This window comes from Chlamydotis macqueenii, chromosome 28 (assembly GCF_036417535.1).
Source record: "Chlamydotis macqueenii isolate bChlMac1 chromosome 28, bChlMac1.mat, whole genome shotgun sequence".
NCBI classification, from domain to species: Eukaryota; Metazoa; Chordata; class Aves; order Otidiformes; family Otididae; genus Chlamydotis; species Chlamydotis macqueenii.
The window spans coordinates 2,682,519-2,704,094 of NC_141583.1; the positions used below are offsets into that span (position 1 = coordinate 2,682,519).

The 21,576-nt window shown below is 58.4% G+C and overlaps 1 protein-coding gene across 18 annotated transcripts; it reads right to left on the minus strand.

Annotated features, from left to right (window-relative positions):
- Positions 1 to 322: 322 nt before the first annotated feature.
- Positions 323 to 19,354, minus strand: TPM3 (tropomyosin 3). Of its 18 annotated transcripts, none has more exons than XM_086768410.1 (12): positions 19,166 to 19,354; positions 18,692 to 18,817; positions 12,943 to 13,076; positions 11,993 to 12,110; positions 11,681 to 11,751; positions 10,826 to 10,901; positions 9,710 to 9,772; positions 9,481 to 9,550; positions 7,594 to 7,672; positions 5,652 to 5,715; positions 2,093 to 2,215; positions 323 to 1,509 (listed from the first exon to the last, which is right to left on the minus strand). In XM_086768410.1, exons 1-11 carry the CDS (start codon positions 19,277 to 19,279, stop codon positions 2,138 to 2,140), a joined length of 993 nt encoding a protein of 330 aa, XP_086624536.1. In that variant the 5' UTR covers positions 19,280 to 19,354; the 3' UTR covers positions 323 to 1,509; positions 2,093 to 2,137. The 18 variants fall into 18 exon arrangements, 17 of the variants coding, with proteins under 17 accessions (XP_086624536.1, XP_086624535.1, XP_086624537.1 ...); XM_086768409.1 differs by lacking the exon at positions 10,826 to 10,901 and adding an exon at positions 10,257 to 10,332 and having other exon boundaries at positions 19,166 to 19,353; XR_015261250.1 differs by lacking the exons at positions 5,652 to 5,715; positions 10,826 to 10,901 and adding an exon at positions 10,257 to 10,332 and having other exon boundaries at positions 19,166 to 19,353.
- Between the last annotated feature and the right edge of the window lie 2,222 nt (positions 19,355 to 21,576).

Sequence of the window (21,576 nt, forward strand, 5' to 3'; positions counted from 1 at the left end):
CCAGGAGCAAGGGCCCCGGCTTCCCCACACCCCCGCCCGCTCTCCAGGAAGAACAGTCACCCTCAGCCTCTGGCTCAAAGGGAAGCCAGAGCGCCTGGCCGAAGGGCAACGCTTCAGGCACGTTTGTCTCAAAGGCACAGGCGGGCACCACCAAGGACAGGAGGAGGAAGAGGAGAGCAGAGAGCCAAGTCCGCCTTATCCTGTCAGACCACAGCCACAGCGGTGCCCAGGGGAGCGCTTCCTTCCCGCCTTCTGGCACACCCATCCTCATCCTCGCAGGGAGCAGCTCACACACAGTAAAGCTCTGCAGCCGGACAGCAGCGTGAGGGATTGGGTTTTATTTCAAAAGACAGTAAGACAAATTTTTCAATTTAGTATCAAAACACTTTACAGGCTTCTTTTCTCCAGATTGGCCCCTAAAACTGCTACAACCAAGCGGCATGCTCGAGCGCAAGCTGCACGCCGCAAGCTTGACACATCTCCACACTCACGCCTCACGACTACACATCAGCAATGCACAGCAAGATGGCTTGTACCTTATTAAGACACTAGGAGCACTTCTGGCCAGGAGGGAAGGCCTCTGTTCCCTCCTCAGGATAGGCAACAAAACTTCCCCAAGAAAACAAGGCTGTTGTACTTAAGCTGTTAAGCGTAACCCAGTGATGAGCGATAAAGCTTGGTGCGTCAGCATTTAGTGAAGGCAAACTCAGCCCCTGTGTAGCCATGGGTTAGAGGGGCCGTGGCTTCTCGAAGCCGACCAGGAGAGGAAGCGGCCAACAGTGAAGGGAAGGGAAAAAAACCCCTGTGAAGGTCCAATTGTTCAGATAATAAGCTTGGCTTTAAAAAAAAAAAACAAAACAAAGCAGCAAAGTCTCCTTTTGCCCAAGTTGCTTCTCCACAACACAGAGTTACCTTAAAGCTGAGAAACTGAACTGCTCTTTTGGCAAACAGCTCCTGGAAAGGAAGTTTTCCCAACAGGCTTCCATCCCTAGCCTGGCTACTCTGATTCAGTGGCCCACAGCCAGGAACTGTCAACACCTTCCTCCCTCCCCTGCCAGAGCAGGGTGGCCCAGAGCCAATTCACAGAAGGTTAATACCGAATTTTAAAGCCAAGAGCTTTGAAGTGTAGCTCACCAGCCTCAGAGTTATTTGGAATGTTTACAATGGTTGCTACAAAAAAGGTAGTTACAAAATGTATACATCTCAAACATGCTTCCCAAACATTATTGCATTGTTTATTTCCCTTAATAATGCTGTTTGAAGCTCTGCCCAACCTGATGGCCTTTAACCCTGAGGCGACGGACAAGATTTGTGTTTGGTCAAGTTGGCAACAGAAAGTAAACTCTGGTCCCCAAGGGTTAGAGGTCAGCAGTGGCTGGGCCGGGTGCCCCAGGCATCGTGTGGCGGAGGCAGTGGCGGGGATCTGTTACATGTCGTTCAGGTCTAGCAGGGTCTGGTCCAGCATTCTTTGTGTGCAGAGATGCTCCTCTTTGGTGGATTTCAGTTTATCTGGCAGGAAGAAAGAGTGAAGAGTTACAAGCCAGCTTCAGACAACCAAGAAACCTTTGCCAGAGAAAGCTTGCGCTAGCCCCTTCCCAGCACGCTGCCGCAGCAAGTCCTCAGACCGGGGGTGCCTGGCCGGGTGCAGCTAGAAGCTCTGAAGTTACCTGGCTCATTTGTAGCCCTTGCCTCTCGCATTGCCGGTGCTCCCAGTCGGCAGGGTCGCGATGTACCTTTCGCCAGTGCTCTGGGCAGTGTTTTGCATGCAGGTGCCTCCAACTGTCCCTAGCTTCCCCCAGGGCTTCGACGCTTCCAGACAGCAGAGCCCCATGGCCCAGCAAGCCACCCAAGAGCAACGCGGAGGTAAAACACTTAGAAATCGCCCCCTGGTTGTGCCCCCCTTCCCCCCAGCGCAGGACAGAGATGCCAAGCTGGTCACCAAGACTGTGACTACCTAGCAGCAGGGAACAACCATGCCTCACGGAGAGCGGGGAAGGGGCTGTTTTCAGTGAAGGGCAGGCAGGGAGCAAGTGGGAGCAAGGGTGCTGCGACTCTGCCCGACACTACAGGCAGCTGCACAGTCGATTCTCACATGTTCCTTAAGCCAGGAGGAGAGCTCAGATCAGCAACTAGCGCTCTAGGTAGGCTTTACTCCAAAGGTGAGCCCACCCTTATCACTGAAGAGATCCACACGCTGGGACACGGGACAGAAAGGCTGTAGAAAGATGTCCTTTAGGTACAGGCAGTTTCTCAAAGCCGCTCCCCCACCTCCCCAGGGTCAGAAACTGTGCACGGAGCAAGAAGCAGCCTCCCTAGAGCACTAGCAACTGCAGCGTTTAAAGATTCCCTGCAGGCACTCGGGACACAGCTTCATGCTGTAGGATTTTGGGACTTGCTTTCAAGATGCCCATGAGCTTTCCCAACCCGTTCTGGGGCCCTGCAGCTGCACTGGGGTCAGGCCCCCAGAATGACCACTTCCCCCGAACCCTCTAGGTTAGCACTGAAGTAGATAGGCAAGCATACAGGTGTGCAGTGTCTTACAGACCATGAGGTCAGTCATTTATTGTTAGAAGCCATCATTCCATGCAGCAGGAAATCCTACAGTCATTCAGCTCGGTAAATTAAGTCGTAGCACTTGACAGGCGTCTTCCAGCAGACGTAAGCCTAACGTGACCCCACCCCTCTACTGACGGATGCAGCCACGCTGGTTCCATGGAGGAGCCAGGCAGGAATCCCTCGACAAGTGAACAAGACTGCTCAAAAAAAACCAGCCAAGCCTGAGGGTTACTTCACCAAGAATAGAGGTTACCTTTACGTATTAAAAAAAAAAAAAAAAAAATCTCTTAAATTAGAGGATAAATTCAAGTGCCCCATTAAATAGCAGCAATTGCAGAAAATTTGCAAGTCTGCCAGTCAAGAATGATCAGATTTCACTGTGTGGTCCACAGCATTGGTGGTCGCAATAAGCTCGTTTAATGGCATTAGTGGGCCCCCTTCTCAGTCACACAGATCATGCAGCGTTAACTTCAGCTCATTAGAGAGCAGGCGGTTTTTCTCAAGCTGGCTGTACAGGCGCTCTGCAGCAGCAACAGGATTAGGGGAAACAAGAGGAAGAGAGAAAAAGAGAGAAAGGGAAGGTTAGTAGAGTACCAAGGTGAGCACATCAAATAAGCTGTCTCCGTAACGCGTGCCTGAGGATCGAGTCCAGGCTGTTACGCAGATGAAACCGGAGAGAATAAAGGTTTGCTTTACTCTAGCTCGCATTTCAGCTCAGGAAGACCACAGAGGAAGCTGAGTGCAGACAGAAATGGAAGTGCCGATCGGGGCTCAACTACGACATGCTGTCAAGGGCTTGTGAAGGCAAAGAAAGGAAGAGGAGAAGACCAGAAGAGGCAGGCGGGGCTGGGCTGTACCCAGGTAAGGAGAGAGACTTGGGATGTGCTTTAAGCCTGTGGAGTACTTTGCAGAAAGAAGTCCTACCACAGCTGAACCAGAAGCACCTTCCAGAGTGAGCCACACCACGGAGCAGTGGAACTGACAGGGTTTTAACAGTAGGACAGGCACATCGGAAGAAATGAGAATGACAGCATCTCCTACCTGACCTGGAGGACACTCCTCCAAGGACAGGCCTCATGCAACCCACCTCAACTAGACAAGGACCAAAGGCAGGGTCTGCTTTGGGTACAGGACAGAGGGAGCTCTGGAGCACAGGCTCCTGTTTTACCTCTGCCCCAGAATAACTAAATAAGCAGGGCATGAGCTGCCACTGCATCTGACAGCCTTCACCCCCCACCCAGTCCCCGACCTTACAGCCTGGCAGGGGTCTAGCAGCCACGCTCATCCCCAAGGCTGGTACCAAGCACGCGCGCTCATCAGGGAAAGAGAACACCAGGCTGATCCCCTCCCAGGACAGGTCACTTCTTGGGGCCGGGTGGCCACCATCCCGCCACGCAGCCTGTCAGCCACAACCACCGCAGCGAACCAACTCAGCATCTATCTCTGCCCATCTGTGCAGGCAGGGTCCTCTCAGCCTGACAACTCCAATTTGGGGGAATTCTAGGCAAGTGAAAAATCCTTATACGACAGCTTCCAGCTTGGCTGGAAGAACCCATCACCACAAACGGTAGCAATACGCATAGTGTGCTGCCTCTGCCTGATGAGTGAGCACAAAGCAGAGCAATTCTTGCTGGCCTTAGGCTTCTTCTCAAATCCTCGTACTACAAGGTCCCTAGGGACCTCGGGCACCCTCTGAAGGGGATCTACACCATTCCTCCGCGCTTTCAACCCGGAAATATTTTGCTCTTGAACAAGGCAAGACTCAGGACACTGAGTCAAGCTGTTCACATGGAGCAGCCAAAGGACGTCCTTCTCTCCAGAGAGAACCAGCCCGGTCCCTCCAGCGTGACAGCCATGCGCAAGGGGGGAAGCTCACCTTCACCCACCTAGCCTCAGCACCTGCTCCAGCTGCACCTCACTCCACAGGACAGAGAGTTGCAATGCGGACGGATCGTCCCTTCTTTAAAGCCACTGAGGGACCAAGCAACAGGCTGGCTCAGAGCAGGCAGGCTGGGCACCCTGATGCCAGTCTCCAGCCCCAGGTGATCAGGGCTGGGCCGGGGGTCTCCAGGGCAGCAGAGGATGGGAGTGAACCGTGGCCAGAAGTACCAGTGACTGCAGGCTGGTGCAACGTCTCAGCCTTCAAGCAAGCGTTACTGCTCGTGGACAGGGACCTGATGATCCACCCGCACGAGGGAGCAGACTGGCTGAAGTCATTAGCATGACCTTTGCTAGACCTCAGAAAGAAGCTCCTCAACACGGAATGCTTGCCCAGGTCTGCTGGGGTTAGCTCCGGTGTTCGGCTTGCTCCCTTCACCCAGCCCGCAGGGCAGCCTTACCAGCCGTCCTTGCAGCCTGGGGAGCCCCAGGACCTGTGCCTCCTGGTCAGCTAACCTGCATTTGCAGCACTCCTGAGGCAACAGCCCAGCTCACCGTAACCAGCCTGCACAAGCCCAGCAATCCAGTCAGACCAGAAGCCTCTCAAAACCTCCCAGGGCAGAAGTTGCATCACCCTCTCAATCCATCCCTCTACCACCCAGCGTGGAGATCCATCAGGACGAGCAGGGAACGGGCCTGCCACAGCCCAGCCTTCGGTAACATCGCTTGCAACACCACTGTGCAACAGCAGAGCCACCAGCTCCAGGCAGCGTGAGCCGACAGGACCTCCCATGAGGAGAGAGGCCGTCTCACAAGGGCAGGGTGCCAGCTCCCACCTGGTAAGAGCTGGCAACTGAACACTGGGCTGGAAGCCTCCAAGTCCCCAGACACTTGTGACAGAAGCCCTGCCCCTGCCACAGGACCGAGAGCCCCTGCTCCAGCTGCAGGTTTGGTTACTGAGGAGTTACAGGTTCTTGCTTTGTGCTTACAGGGCACAGAGTTATCGCCCTGATATCAGGAGAGTCAGACCACCATCTGGTGGAGCTTTCCAAGCTATTATGCTCTGAAATTCCTTGTGGGAATGCTCCCCACCCAGACCCAGTGGAGAGGGGCCAGCCCTGACACAGAAGACAGGGTGAGGACAGGCTGGGGTGGTTCCATGTGTCCGGACTATCCCTACTGCTAGTGCCATTTGTGTGGGAAACAGTGACACAAACCTGAGGAAACCATGGGAGGTGTCCCACTTCATCAAAACTCTGTTCATGAAGGGCTCTTCGGGCACTGTGGCAGATGAACCAATCCAGAAAGGAAAAAGTATTTGACAACGCACCACGAAGCGGCACAGTTACAAGGCTGATCAGTGTTTATGGTACCAGAGCAACTAGCAACAGGCTCAGACCAGCGGTGACACATGTCAAGCGTTCGCAGCCTGCCAGCAGCTGTGGTGCTCAGTGTGAAGCTCCACGCCACGCTCCCAGGAGGATCCTGGCAGCCTCAGCCACTGCACAGGGAGGGGAGGACCCTGCAAAACACAGGTTCCCTGGCTCAGACGCCCTCAGCCCTGCTGCGGCGCATTCTCATTCCTGAAGCAAGGGGCCATACGTCCTTCCCCCACAGGCACAGGCAGCACCTCGCACCCACCCAGCCCTGTCCAACTGGAAACCAGCCAGAGCTCACTCGGTATTTATTAGCTCTCAAACCCTGCCAGGAACTATCAGGTGTGGTCACGCCAGCATTTGGCAACCAATGCCAGTGAACACTACAGTGCAGGCAGGTGTGAGGAGTGCCTCCAGCCAGGCACAGCTCTAGGATTCCCTGCTACAAACCCCAGCCTCCCACTTGACCCCACAGAGCATGCTGCACACTGAGGCACTGTTTGTGGAGCTGCAATTCACATCTGTGAGCCAGTGAGGCACCCAGAGGGAAAAATCCAGCGTGTTAGCGATGTCTGTGTATTCCAGCAAGGGCGAGGAGGGTTACACTGGTTTGAAGGCAACATTTAAAGTTACTTTAACAGCAAGTGGTCACTAGAAACCCGTTTCTCAAAAGCACCAGCCGTTCCATCCAATTTATACAAGAGTTGTTTTCCTTAAAAAAGGTGACATCATGCTCAAGTAAGAGGCAAGAGAAATACAAAAGGAGCTTTATGGCTCTACACAAGATATGTAGATGAGAACAACATACTCCCAGCTACAGCCAGACATTGAAAGGGCAGTCCCTCAGAGCACATCAGTGTCTGGCACATCAGGTCAAACAGAGGGAGCTTTGTTTGGGAGCAAGTGCAGCATAACTGGTGGCTGCTGCTGTCAAGCTTCAGTGTCTTTACAGCACTCATTCCCAGGGATGCCCTGTGCACAGTAACTGGAAAAAGGTACTGGAATTCAGAGCGAGATGACGAGAGCATGAATGCAGGGTGCAGATGCAGAACAAGCCACCAAGCAGAGGGGCAAATCCAAAGTGGAGTTTGGAATCGCAAGACTTATCTGTGTGAGACAGAAGGAGACACTGATTTTAAGAGAAGCTTAAGTGTTTGTGCACGGCAAACTTTGCTTAGGGAGCTTTCAGACACTAGCGTTAAGGCTCTTCCTCTGCAGTGCAAATACGTGGGCTTCTCCTTCGTTAGCGGTAAGGACTGTGCGGAGCAGTTGTTAGCAGACCCCACTGCAAACCTGAACAAAAAGCCGAGTAGCAAAGTTGCGGAAACACAGGAGTTCAGCTACTTCCACAGATCAGTTCGTGATCCAGCCCATCTCAAGCCTGTTAAGGCAATTCCTACGGAATCCACTCGGGCACTATCCACAGCCTCTTCCAGGAGGAATCCCGAGACCATGGCCCAGTGGCTCCAGCAGGCAACTAAGCCTCATTACCTTAGGAAGCCTTTTCCAGTAGGACTGGGAATTGCACTCGTAGAGTTCAAGTCAGAACCCTTTCAGGCCAGCACAGCACTTGGTGTTACACATGCAGATCACAAGGACCTAGAGTTAGAGTATGGCATGCTGCAGGGAAGCCTCCGCAATCCGCGAGGCAGAGATCTGTAGAAGTAACCTAGACAACACAGTACCATTGATTCTCCAACTACGAAAATCACAGCAAACCAAGCAAGCTCTGGCAGTCTAGCCTGCTGAAGCAAGAGGCGAACACCAGCCAGCTCATATTTACATGGAAGTCATGTCATTCAGGGCGTGGTCCAGTTCCTCACTAATTGCTTTGTACTTCAGTTTCTGGGCATAGAGCTCATCTAGAAGAGGTTTAGGAGGAGAACAAAAGGGAAACAATGAGGGAAGGCAGAAGAGTTCTTCCAGCACCGTGGGGCAGGAAAAGCAGTATGGGGATTCATGAACAGTAGAAAATGAAGTTAGATGTGGAGCCATCAGGACTCCGTATTAGTTCCCAACAATGAACGGGAGGGTTCCAACAGCCTGAGGACAGTCTGACCAGCAAGCGCCTTCCAGGATTACAAGCCAGCTCCGAGGCGAGCAGAGCCAAGAATTCAAACCACATCAGCTTGGGAGAACAAGCTGCCCAGCAAGGTCAGCAAGAACCACTGACAGGAAGAGTAGCAGGGAAGGGCGGCTCCATCCACGTCGGGTGAAGATTGCTACACCTGAGTAAGGCACAGATCAATTGAGGTGCTTTGTTCTCGCCTTCAGTCTGAATACAAAAACCTGCTTGGGAGAAGTCAGTCACGTCTGGGCATCAGAGGGAATTCCCATGCTGTAGCACACAGGTAGGCAGGGCGAGCCGAACAGACAGGCCACACCTGTGTTTTCCATCAGATCATGGAGCAGACGGGCAGATCACCTGCCCGCAGGGCAGGAGGCAGTCCTGAAACTCCTACTGATGCACTCCTTGAGCGCTGTGCAGAGCTGGCACAGACTCCTCCTGGCTCTGGCTGCCTAGGCTACGCTACAGCTGGTAATGCTAACGGCTTCACAGAGCCCAGAGAACTTTGTCAGTTGTCATAAACTAGGTCACCTCAGCAGCAAGGCTGGAGACCGGAGCCAGCTCTCAATCAACGTGTTTCAAGGGGAACATGCAGGGATTTGTAGTTTTTTCAGTTCCCAATAAGAGCTTGCCCCGGATCATGAGGTGGCTCAGATTGCTGCTTGGCTGCGGTTCTGGAACAGCTCAGCTGACACCATTGCTATTTCTAGATAAAAAGCCTCCTGAGCGACTCCAGACAGTAGGATGTGGCTTTGAATCTCCAAGACCTGGCACTAAAAAACCACAAAGGCACAGGGCTTGGTCGAGGCAGGAGGCCTGTAAGAGTTTTGGTTTACCAGCACCACCATGCCACCACAGCTATCCACGGAAGAATCTAGCCACAGTCTCAGATTTAAGGAAAGTAGCTGGAACCTTCTCCTTCCACGGCTTGGAGCGAGCGAGGATTCTGTGACGGTAGACCTCAGAAGTGTTCCTGAAGTACTGTGAAACTAGGAACAGCAGGAGGAAAGGAACCCATCCTTGGCACAGGCTGGCCACCACACTGCATGGGTGGGGCTTCTGGTGATTTAGTCTTGAACCAGGATTGACACTGGGGAGTCCTAAGTCTTCCTAGGGGCTTTTTCAAGACTCACTGCTACTGCGGTTGACTTGCAGCAACACTGTCTGCAGCAGTCAGCCAGCCACATGCATGAGATTCTGCACACAAATATTTCATTGGAACCAATTCCCGTTGAGTTCAGGCCTATTGTTCCTATGCCACTCCTTCAATTGGGTAAGCTGGAGCACAGAAATCCAGTTACATTCCTGAGGACATCACAACCAAGATAAATCAGCTGCACTCGCTATCAGCAAGATACGGCAAGGTGTTTGGATCAAGAGCTTGAGGCCTGCCACAGCACAGCCAGGGAACCGTTTTCAGAGCAGATACACAGACTCTTGAGCCCAGAGGCACCAAGCCTCACCTTGGAAGAAGAGTTAGGACACGCTCCAAGTATTGAGGAGAGGAGCAGTGTCTCCACTCTCCATCTATCTGAGAGACAGCCGTCCTCAGCTCCCCACTCCTCACCACATATTCTTTGGCTTCCCATCCCCAGAACATACCTTCCAAATCATCAATGGTCTTCTCCAGCTTGGCTACAGACCGTTCAGCGAATTCAGCACGGGTCTCTGCCTGCCAGACAGAAGCGAGGCAGTTAGTACAAAGCTCTGGGATACAGCAAAGGACTGCAGAGGCATCAGCCTGAGGACACAACGTCTCCCACCCTCCATCTCTCCCCAGTCAAGCTGAGGCCAGCTCACCCAGCTGGGCCATCCTGACATGGTCACTCACCTCTTTGAGTTTATCAGTCAGGATCTTGATCTCTTCTTCGTATTTATCCTCTTTTTGAGAGTACTGCAGAAAAGGAGAGGAGTCAGCAATCAGCAGCCCCAGGCATCTCCCACTCCGGAGAGCCCACAGCTACAGAGGGAGACTTAAAACTCCTCACTGCACTGCACATGCCCACAGAAACTTCCAACTGGGAACTGTTCACACTCCCACTCTAGTCAAACAGAATTGGGTCAGGCAGTAAGTCCCACATCACGCAGGTAACACAGACTTGGGCACAGAAAAATTCTCATCCCAGCAGCATGAACATCTCGGCTGATCGAGTCTGCTTCGAGGCAGGAAAGGGCAGCCAGACTTCCCGCACCCCTAGCTTCCACAGTCAACACTGGCGCTGCGCTGAAATCCGTTTGCTCTCCCAGCAGAGCAAGCACAGCTCTCCTTGCTTGCCTAAGGCTGCAGTTGCATCATTTCTATCCCAGTGGGTGCTCTGCTGTCACACACCCCTGTAGCAACACAGAAATGTTTCTGGCCCTTGGACAAGCAGCCCTACCTTCTCAGCCTGAGCCTCAAGAGACTTGAGATTGTTGGTGACATTCTTCAGCTCTTCTTCCAGCTCGGAACATTTACTGTGGGGTTTCATAAAGAAAGAGGGGAGGAAAAAAAAGAAAAGAAGTGGAAGGGAAAGACAGGAGAGACAAGAAGTGAATCCATGTGCAGGGAAGGCCAGGAAGTTCTTTAGGAGATGGTCTGTGATCAGACAGGATGGGACCCTGCTTTCAAGCACTTGTGCAGAAAGCAAGTTCCCTTCCCTTGTCAAAGTTCATATTTTAAGTATTCTGCCAGCACGTGTGCAGGGCACTGAGCTGAGCAGCTGAGGTGTGGACACAGATTTCTGCCAGACCTGGAGTCTTCAAGTAGAAACTGCATGTGTAGTTTGCTGTGAGGAGGGAAGCTGTTCTGATGGACAGATGGACAGCCACCACCACTCAGATAGGAACATTTATGGGCAGAGAGGACAGAACATTCCAGGAGAAAGACGCAGTGAAGCTGAGGGAAGGAACGTAGCAAGAAGACCAAAAGAGTTCTGGTTTAATGGTTCAAGAAGGGAAAGGTTAGTACCTTTTCTTCGGCAACAGACAGACACTTCAAGTTCTGGTCCATCACTCTGATCTGCTCCTGCAGCTCCCGGCAACGACTGTTAGTGACGGTCACACGATGGCACAAGCCAGGTGGGGGCAAGGGTCAAAAGGAGCACCAATAACACAATACCACAGAGCAAAAAAGGGAGTAGGGGAAAAACACAAAAGAGTCACGGTCATGACATGCATGTCTGGGCAGGAAGCACAATGCTACTGCTGCGTATGCACTTTGTTAAACAAGGCCCAGAGGACAGAAAGGCCCTGACCAGCTCCTCGGGGATCAGCTAAAGCATCCAGACACGTGAAAGGAGCCCAAACACCACAATCTGCGTGTTGGCTCCGAGCGGAGGAAGCCCAGCTTGCTGCTCATCGGTGCAGAAGTCTGTACTGCTAACTGCAAGTATTTTAAGAGGCCAGAGACCAACCTCAGCCGCAGTTCTGCCCCTGGACACCCTGCATGCCACTTCAGTTCCCAGCCTGGGAGGCCTCTGCCGCTTTAGGACAAGTGCTGTGCACCCAGGTGCCCCACAGCAACGTGTAAGGATCCAGTGACCACACGTACAAAGCAGTGCCTGTGAATACCCAGTGGAGGAGGATTCTCTGGCCTCGCTAACTAGGGGGTCCCTCCATGCAAAGGGGCAGAACATCTCCACAAGACAAATCGTGTCATTGCAAACTCCACATCCTCAGTGGATCGAATCCTGTTCCGAGCAGGAGAGTGCTTCCAAGTTTTTTATCTGAGCTTGCTTCAGGCCTTGTGTAACAAGGTTAGAAATGCTGCGTTAGTTCCCATGCAAAGGCAGACGTGCCAGTTACATGCAAGCGCATTACTCACGACTCTGCAAGCTCGGCTCTCTCTTCAGTACGCTCCAGATCTCCTTCTATGATCACCAGTTTCCGAGCAACCTGGAAGGAAGAATTGGAGTTAAGAGGTAGGAAGAGGATTTTGTACTTGTAGGCTTTGCAAGGCAGTAGAGGGAAGGCCTGCAGGAGTCACTGGAGTCTTTTGGCTAAGGGGAACACTGGTGTAGCTCTGCCGAGAGCCAGGCTCTCCTCCCAGGTTTGCAAAGGAAAAGCCCTGTCAGCAGGAAGAGGAGCCACCGCTCCTGGCCAGGGCCAGCTGGATGAGAGCATCCAGGCGTCTCACCTCCTCATACTTCCTGTCCGCCTCCTCTGCAATGTGCTTGGCTTCCTTGAGCTGGATCTCCTGCAGTTCCATCTTCTCCTCATCCTTCAGAGCTCTGTTTTCAATGACTTTCATGCCTCTGCCCAAAAGAAAGCAAAGGGAGGGGAGATGTATAAAGCAATCCCGTACAAGCCAGCGGTGTAATGAGTTTCAGAGCATTAACAGTGCTCCCGCTCCTGCTTCCTTACGAGCTGCCACACCTCCGAGTGCCAAGGGTAGCACATGAAGGCAGACACCACTGGGCTGATGCAAACACAGCCACCTCGATTGCTTAGAATTAGCTGTTCCTTGGAGTGTTACTCCAGCAGCTCATTGGGCTCCTGGACTAAGAGAAACGTGGTGCTGCCGAGAGGAACAAGCCAGGCTGTCTTAGGGACTCCGCACTGCTGAGCCAAGCACATTCCAGGCTGGATGCAGGAAAAGCCAAGCCCGTCTTTACAGCAGGACATCAGCCGGATCAGGCTGCTCACCACAGCGCGTGCACCGGTGAAGCACATCAGCCAGCGGGAAGCGGACCACTCCCCTCAGAATCACACCGCCAGGTCAGGGGACATCTGCCAGAAGGGAGGATGCTGGCAGAGGCAGCGGGAAGAGAGGCTTCCCCGTTAGCAGCCACCGTTACAAGTCACTGGCATCCCAGAACCCACTTAGCTCTCCTCCCCTGGAGGCGGGGATGTACAGCAGCGCGCAGCACTCACTTGCTCCTTAGCCTCCGGTTCCCAGATACTCACTGAAGGCCAAGAGCATTGTTTTAGTTGCTCTGCATAAGTGAGTACCAACTCCCACACCCAGCCTTGATGTGGTATCTACTTCCCACCCTCCAGGAAGCCCAAGAGGTTGATGGCACCAGACCCTCAGTCAGGAACACATCCGAGATGTTTGACAGAGCGAGAGTAGCAGCCCTTTCTCACCTTTCGCTTTCATCTGCAGCCTTCTCCGCCTCTTCCAGCTTCTGCAGAGCTGTGGCAAGGCGCTCCTGGGCTCGGTCTAACTCCTCCTCTACCAGCTGGATACGCCGATTCAAAGATGCCACTTCTGCCTCAGCCTAGAGGGAGCAGAGGAGGGGGACTCAGCCTGCAGCAGGTTTAGCAGTCACCGCAGGGCAGCTGAGGTCTGCCTTCAGGTCAGCAGCAGCGCACGGGACGCCAGAACACAGCCAGGGCGCTTTATCCGCTTTCTTACAGAGGCTGTGTGCCTGCACGCTTGCACGCGCGTTAAGCTTCGCAGCGTTTCACACACACACGCTCTGTCTGTGCAGCGGTTATTCTGCAGGTGTCTCGCCTGTCAGCTTGAGCTGACGTGACAGTTTAAGCCGTAAACACTAAGTAGGTGACTTACGCTAACGAGCCTTCTCTGCAGCTGCTGAGGCCATCCTGCCAGGCCATCCATCCCAGTCCCATTTATCCACCACACCAGCACTCTGTGACAGCTACCATTTAGCACAAAGCCAGTTTACTCAAGCGATCCGGACATGAGCATTGCTTGAAACAAACCCTCTCCTCAGCAACGTCAGAACGTGACCCTCTCCTCAGCAACGTCAGAACGTGACCCTCTCCTCAGCAACGTGAGCTTCGGGTTCAGAGGTCTGCCAAGCTGCGCCGGGGTGCCGCCAGGCCAGGCTTTCTACTGCGCAGCCCCGACCTGGGGCAGCAGCAAGGCTCAGCTGGTCGTTGCAGTGCCCACAGCCCCAGCGAGGCAGCTGTGCTCCAGCCTTCCTTCCTCCCTGTGACTGACTAATAACCCAAAGAGCAAAAGCCTCACCCAGTCTTGAGACAGGCTGAGGAGGCAGCTTCCCAGCAACAGCCACATGCAGACAGCCCCCCCACTTCAGTCGTACATTCCAGGAGACTCTGAAATTGCCAAGAGCCTGCAAGCGCCAGGCATTTGCCAGAAGCGTGAGCACAAAAGTGACCAGGGCTTTAATGAACCAGCAGAGACCAGAAGCCATCGCACCTCCCGCAGCCAGGCCTGTTACAGCCGCACTGCTAGCAACCACAAGGCACCTGCTTACAGCCCCGGCTGCACCAAACCTGCCCAGAGCCCGGGCAGAAGCCTGGACGTTTTGGGCACACTAACGCCCCGCCTCACCAGAGGAACCCAGCATCCTGCTCTCCAGCGGGATTACTGCGCCAGTACAGAGACGGACAGGGCTGCAGCTACTTCAGGCTGCACACAGGAACGTGCCAGGCACATATGAAATATCCCAGCTACTTGTAACAAAGCAGCCTGCACAGACCTGCTGCTGCTAACCGTGCCCAGGGAGGGAGGAGCAGAGTGGTGAGAGAAGCCAGTGTCAGAGCAGGGCCCGACAGAAATCACGTTCGGTTCCCGGGAGAGGCTGTCCGAGCTCTTCCCCCGGTCGGCAGCAAGGCGCTCGGCACGCCCCCACAGCACGTTTCAAGACCGGGTTGCAAGAACACAAGTTGCAGAGGAGCTCCCATGCTGGCACGCCCTGCTCTTCACCAGGGAAACCCACAACGCTTTGATGCTCAAACAAGGCAGCGCCACAGCAGGCTGCCCCAGAGCCAGCCCCGCCAGCGTGCTCCTCCGGAGGAGGAAGTGGTCTGCTCGAAGGGAACAAAATGATACGTTGAACTGAACGGGAAGGAGACTGCTTGACACACATCTTTTGCCTATTAAAGAGGCAACAAGCTGTCAAGGTGGAGGGCCTCCTCCTTCTCCCAGGGGACGCAGACACACCAGCACAGCAGGCCTCTGTTTCCTGACCCCCCGAACCACATCGCTTCACCCTGACTTCCCGTAGGCACCGTCTAACCCACCCAAAAAAATCACCCTTGCTGTTAAGGAACCACCTCTCTCCCTCTGCAAGAAGGGTCCTTACTGCTTCTCCTCCCCGGACACAGCTGAAGCTGTCAGGCTTCCCCAGAGCACCGGGGGGTGGCACATTCCCGTTACTCCGCACTCCCTTCAGGAAGGCAGCCCTGAGATGGGGAGCTACCGGGAGACCCGCAAGCCAAGGGCAGAGCTTGCCTCAGCCTTTGAGGCTCACCATCGCTTCCCCAGGCCACAGAGATCTAACAGAGACGTTCCTCAGCATCCAAGGGCCAGCACAAGGCGCCACCACACTGGGAGCACTGGTTCTCTCCCCTGTAGCGAGGCTCCAGGGAGCCGTGAGAAACACGCGTGTTCCCATGACAACGCCGCTATCGCAAGAGAATTCCTTATGGGGCTGCAAATAAAGAGCTCAGCTGAGGCTTGGGAGTGGCCTCGGCCCACGGAACAGCAGAAGCTTCTGCCATCCGCCCCAGCAACAAAGCCTGTGTCAGTCCCACGGCCCAGCACCGCGCCGCTCCTCGCAGACATCGCACTCAGGCACCGGGGAGCGGGAGAAGCCTCAGCTTCACGTTTTGAGGAGAATCAGCAGCAGTCACCACGCAAATCACGCTCAAACCCGAAAGGCCTGCCCTGCACGGCCCCATTCACAGCCGCGCGATGACGCCAGCTCCCCAGCCCGACTGAGCTGGGATACTGGGCGCTGGCCAGTTCAAGTTAGAATCCTGAGAGTCCCAGAAGGGTTTGGCTGAGAACGGAGCTTCAAAGCCCACCCAGTCCAAGCCCCCTGCAAGCAGATCGGGTTGCTCAGAGCCCCGGCCAACCTGGCCTGGAATGTCTCCAGGGATGGGGCATCCACCGCCTCTCTGGGCGCCCTGGGCCAGCGCTCCACCGCGCTCAGCCTAAAACGCTTTTTTCCCAATGTCCAGTCTGAATCTGCCCCCCCCCCGCGTTTTAAAACCATCACCCCTCGTCCCGTCACACCAGGCCCCGCGACAGGACCACAGGTTGTGCCCCGGTTGCTCCCTCCTTCCCCCCCGCAGACGCGCTCCCCGAAGGCTGCCGGTGCCGGGGCCGCTGCCGATCCCCGCCGGCGGGACCCAGGCGGGCCGCGGAGCTGCCATCGCTTCCATTTCAGCAGCGGGCCAGACAAGATGGCCGGGTTCCTCCCCAGCTCCCGCAGCGCGCAGGCAGCCGGGGAGCCCGAGCGGGAGCCCCAAGGGCCGCGGCTTCCCCACACCGGCCGCCTTCGGCTCCGGGCGGGCTCGGGAGACCGGTAAGAGCGGCAGTAAGACCCGCCGGCCTCGCCGCCCCTCAGCAGCCGCCGGAGCCCGGGGAAGCCCAGCCGGTGCCCGGTCCCGTCCCTGCTGTACCTGCTCGCGGTTGCGGCGCTCGGCCTCCACCTCCCGCTGCAGGCGGTCGGCCCGCTCCTCGGCGTCGTCTGCCTGCTGCTGCAGCACCTGGATCTTGCGCTTCACCGCCTCGATGGTGGTGGCCCCCGCCATCCCGCCCGCTCCGCTCCCGCCGCGCCGCGCCCTGCTCCGCCGGAACCCGCCGCCCCGGCCCCGCCGCCCGGGAAGTGACGTCACTTCCGCCTCTTCCCCCCCCCCCCCCCCGCCCCAGCGCCGGTCCGCCTGCGTTGCCGTGGAGACGGGGAGCGGCCGCCCGCCTCCCAGCGAGCGGAGCGCGGGGACACCGGGACCTGCCCCACCGGGGCCCGGGGGCGCTGGGACCTGCCCCGTGTGGCTGTGGGGGCACCAGGGCCTGCTCCACCCGAGGCTGAGGGCTCGGGGCCTGGGGGCACGGGGCCTGCCCCACGGGTGCCTGGGGACACCGGGACCTGCCCCATGCAGGTGGGAGGACACCAGGGCCTGCCCCACGGGTGCCTGGGGACACCGGGGCCTGCCCCACGGGTGCCTGGGGACACCAGGACCTGCCCCATGCAGGTGGGAGGACACCAGGACCTGCCCCACGGGTGCCTGGGGGCACCAGGGCCTGCCCCACGGGTGCCTGGGGGCACCAGGGCCTGCCCCATGCAGGTGGGAGGACACCAGGACCTGCCCCACGGGTGCCTGGGGGCACCGGGACCTGCCCCACAAAGGACCAGGGACACCAGGACCTGCCCCACATGGTACGGGGACCAGGGATGGCCCCACAGGGGCCTGAGGACCAAGGCCCTGCCCCACACGATCCTGGGAGCTTGCCCCATGGAGGCCTCAACGTCCTGCCCCACATGGGTTCATGCACCCCTCAGCCCCCACACTGCCCCTGCGGCCTCCCACCCCTCGGGGTCCTGTGGCCGGGAAGCTACAGGGCCTCAGGAGTGCAACGGGGCTGGGGCTGCCCCGGTGCCACCCCGTCCCTCATACGGGCACGGCTGGGCCGCTGCGATGCCGCGTTCCTGGGGGCTGAGCTCACGCACGGCCTCCCCGCCACCCAGTGCCGCTGTGGGGAGGCCCCAGACCCCGGGACCCCGCAGCCGATCACGCTCCCCTGCTTCCTCCCCGGGATGGGGCTCTGGCACTCGCCGGCACCACCAAGCCGCACTGCAGAGCGCCGCTGCCAGGCTCTCGCTCCGCTGCCGTGCTCCAAACCCCACCGTTGCGACAGCTTTAGCCATTGCTAAAGCTTTCCGGTGTCATTCAGGGCAGAAAAAGCTGCCAAGAGTGGCGTTCCTCCATGCCGCAAGGGTCGCGGAGCCCCCTGAGAGCTCGATAAACGCATAACTGAGACCTGTCACCACCCTCGCTCACCACGAGCGTCACTTCGGGCACGCAAATACAGGGGAAAGGGGCGCCAGGCTGCCCCAGGGCTGCGTTCATCGGGGCAGAGAGAGTTGGCACGCGCTCGGCCGGCCGAATGGCTGGGCACGTCCCCAGGAGAGGAGCTGGCAACCAAAAGGGCCTTATCCTGCACGCACCCACTGGCTGGAAGGAGCCAGGAGGCAGCTCTGCGCGTCCAGCGCTCCAGGGTGCGAAATCCCCTCTCCCATCCCTCTGCTTCCCCAAGCCGGGGTGAAACCGGGGGAGCCACCTAGAAAAAGGGGGCTCTAAATGAACGAGGAGCCAGGACATCCTGGCAAGAGCCAGCCCGGGCGCCGTGCCGGGGCTCAGGGTGCTTCCCCACGGCCCAGTGTCAGCGGCATAGTGGGAAGAGAAGGCTCCTGCCTCTGGGCTGGATGTCAGAGCTGAGCCCGTTGAGGGAGAGGAGCTGAGGGTTTTCTCCGGGCTCCCGCAGGAGGGAAGATCTGCGTCTCCCTGACGCTCGACCCCCGAGACGCCGCAGCCCCACAGGGTGACAGCCCCGCCGGCTGCCAGGTCCGGGCAGGTGATGAGCGGGGCAAGACACCGCGTGATGCCCGGGAGCGCGGCTGGCGGGCAAAACCCTGCACCGCTGGTGCCATTGTTTTCCTGGAAACGGCGGCCAACAATAGCCGGGCTGTGCCGTTGTCACGCAGCCCGTGCGGCCTCCGCCTGCCCAGGGAGACGAGGGCTCCCGCCTGCTCTGGAGCTCGGCTCCTCCAGCCGCGGTGGCTCTGCCCCCAGCTTGGGGTCCGCACGCCCTGCTCCAAGGAGCCCGGCTCCCTGGCCGGCTCTGTCCCTCTGTCCTTGGGACGTCCTTGCCCGGGAAGAAGCTGGGACCAGCCCCTGCCAGCGTCCCTCTGTCCCGTGGGTGGCCCCCCCAGGATGCGTCCTTCCTGGGGTCAATGTCTGCTCCCAGACACCCGTGCAGCTTTGCCAGAAGTGCGCTGAGCCCGGCAGGGACCTTGCTCAGTCCCCAAGGCCGCAGGGAAGTGCTGCAGTCCCACCGGGAGAGTGACAAGGGGAGGGCAGCCGACCCAGCTCCCAGCTCACACCCACTACGTACGTCCGCCGCCTTCTTCTCCGCCAGCTCCAGCTTCTCCTGGGCGTCTTTCAGGGCCTCAGAGTATTTGTCCAGCTCATCCTCCGTCCCCTTCAGCTTCTTCTGCATGGCGGCGAGCTCGTCCTCCAGCTGGAAGGGCAGAAGTGGTCACGGCAGGTGGGCACCCCTCTGGACCCTCGCACGGCAGGAGAGCCCTGCCTACCCCCTCCCAGGCTCAGCTCTGCCCCGTGGCATCCCTCCTGCCCCGTCCTCGGGCCAGCTCTGCCCCGCAGTGTCTGTGCCTGTCCCCCAAGACACTGGCTGGCAGGGGCTGAGCCCTCGGGGTGCCCCAGGGCATCGTGACGCGGTCCGCGAGCTGTGGGGCGGTGGCGGCTCTCACGCCCTTGCTCCCCTTGCCAAAGTCGGTGTGGGGTCCAGCGCGAGGAGGAGCCACCCCCCAGACATCCCCGGGCCAGGGGCTTCTGCCGCCCGCCCTACCTGCTTGCTCCTCTCCTCCGCCTGCTTCTGCTCAGCCTCCGCCTGCTCCGCCCGGTCCAGGGCGTTCTCCTTGTCCAGCTTCAGCATCTGCATCTTCTTCTTGATGGCCTCCATCCTTGGTGGGACAGGGGCGCCGGCGGCGGGGCAGCGGGCAGCAGGACAGGCAGAGGGGCAGGCGGGGCGGCAGTGCCACCTACCACCCCGCTGCCTGGTTTATAAACTCTGCCCTGCTCGCCGGTGCGGGGGCTTTGCCTTTCTTGGGCCGAGCTGCCTCCCCACCTTCCCAAAAAGTCTGCGCTCGGGACCCATTGTCTGCCCTGGGGGGGTCGGGACAGCCGCAGCCTTATTTGGGGCCCTGAGGACAGCTGGGGCTGTTATAAAAAGCAGCGGCAGATCTGCGAGCAGGGGGTCCCGCATTGTCCCAGCCGGCCGCCCCCCCTCGATGCAACAGGACACCCTGGCCCGTGTCGCGAGGACACTGTGCTCCCACCCGGCGCTTCCTCAGGACACACTGGGCAGGGATCGTGCTGGGCCCGTGCCGCACCGGCAGTGAAGCCCCCCCCCCCCCCCGCTCTGCACCCCACTGGGGGCTCGGGGTGTTTTGGTGGCCCCCGGACTGACATTTAGCCGTGCACGGGGGCAGCGTGGAAAAGGGTGAGCTCGGCCCAGTGCTATTTTAGGAGCAAGGGCTATCCGCAGCCCCTGGCCCAAATTATTTGGCTCAGCACGGGGAGCGGAGCCCAATGCCCAGGGAAGAGCCCCCAGGCGAGCCGGCTCCGGCTGCGCTGGTGCTTGGCGGCGAGGCAGAAGATGCTGTCGGCAGCTGGAGGAGCGAATTCCCCAGATGCAGGGAGGAATTCTCAGGGCGAGCGGCGGCACTTCCTACGCGGCCGGGGGATTAGCAGAGTCCTCACACCGCCACGAGGTCTCGCCGGCCCCGCGAGCCATGTCGGGATGTCCCATGGGAGAGACCCACTGCTCCCGTCCAGGGACAGATTTTGGGGGTTGAGCGGGTCAGCACTCCCAGAAGACACGAGACCGACCCCTGTGGCAGCTCCCCAGGCAGGGTGCCAGGAGGGACGGTGCCCACGACGGGCCCCGAGTGGCCGCTGCGCCTCTGTGGCCTGGGAGCCATGAATAACCCCCACGCGCCAGGGTGGCGGAGACAGCGGTGGGCACAGGGCCACACGCCTTTGTCCTGGGATCATCCCCAGCATGAGCAGGGGGACAGGTGGTGAGCGCTGACCCCGCTGCCATCCCAAACCTCCGCCAGCCCCGTGGGTGTGGGCAGATGGGTTTTATTGCAGCAGCGAGAGGGCGAGTAGGAGGTGCAAGAAGGGGTGCAGAGGGACCCCTCGTGCTCCCCCCTGCCCGTGGGGGGGAGGGTGCAGGCAGCATCTCGCCAGGTCAGCGCTGGGCATCCCTGGCGCTGTAAGAATATGTTTGATATTTAGTTGGTTTTCCAATAAAACAACCTAATATCAAACATATCAGACAGAGGCAGGGGCAGGCGGCGGCGGACAGGACCGGGTTCGGTTCCCTACAAGAGAAGGAGAGGCTGAGAGCGGGAGGTGTGTCAGCTCCTCGCAGTTCGCCCCGGGCAGGACCCCCCAGGAGCCCCCCCTGGGCGGCTGCACCGGCGCTGGGGCGCTCTGGGATCTGGTGCCAGAGCGGGAGGTGTCCTGCAGCGGGACGAAGCCGCAGCGGGCAGCGCGGGCACAGTCTCCCAGCATGGCGCAGCGCGGCACGCCATGGCACAGCACGCGCCACGGCACGGAAGGCAGCGCTGCCCGCCGTCCCTGCACGCTCGGGGCCGAGGGGACCCCGGGTCCGTCACTGCCTTACCTGGGCCGGCGCGGGGGGCTCCTCAGCAGTCTGGCTCAGAGGCCGCCTGAGCCACCGTTTATAACCGCGCTCAGCTGCACCCGGCGGGGGGATGCAGCGGGCGAGCGGCCTGGCCCCGCGCACGTGGCCTCGTTCCCATTAATTACCACCCATCGACATCCCCCTGCCCCCTCCACAGACCCCCACGCCCTTGCCGCTGGGCTCTGCCGGTCGATACGGGTCGATGGCCCCGCGCTGCCTGCTCCTGCCCCCAGTCACACTCCGCTGTCATTAGCGGGGCCATCAATACTGGGGAGCCGGCCCCGTCCCGGGGGGCTCTGCGCCACTGAGGGGCTGCGCGTGACCCTGCCCAAGGACGAGCCCCGGCTGGCGCTGCAGGCCTGTGCCCCATGTCCCCTCCTCCTGTGTCCCTGTGCCCTCGCTTTGGGGGAACCACTGGGACGCCCTGTCCGCCGGACTCACTCCGCAGGGCGGCTGGACGAGGCAACCGCCTGTTGCCCTGCCCCATCCCTCACACGGTTTTGGCCTACCCATGTTGGACACGGCTGGGTGACGAAGGCAGGACC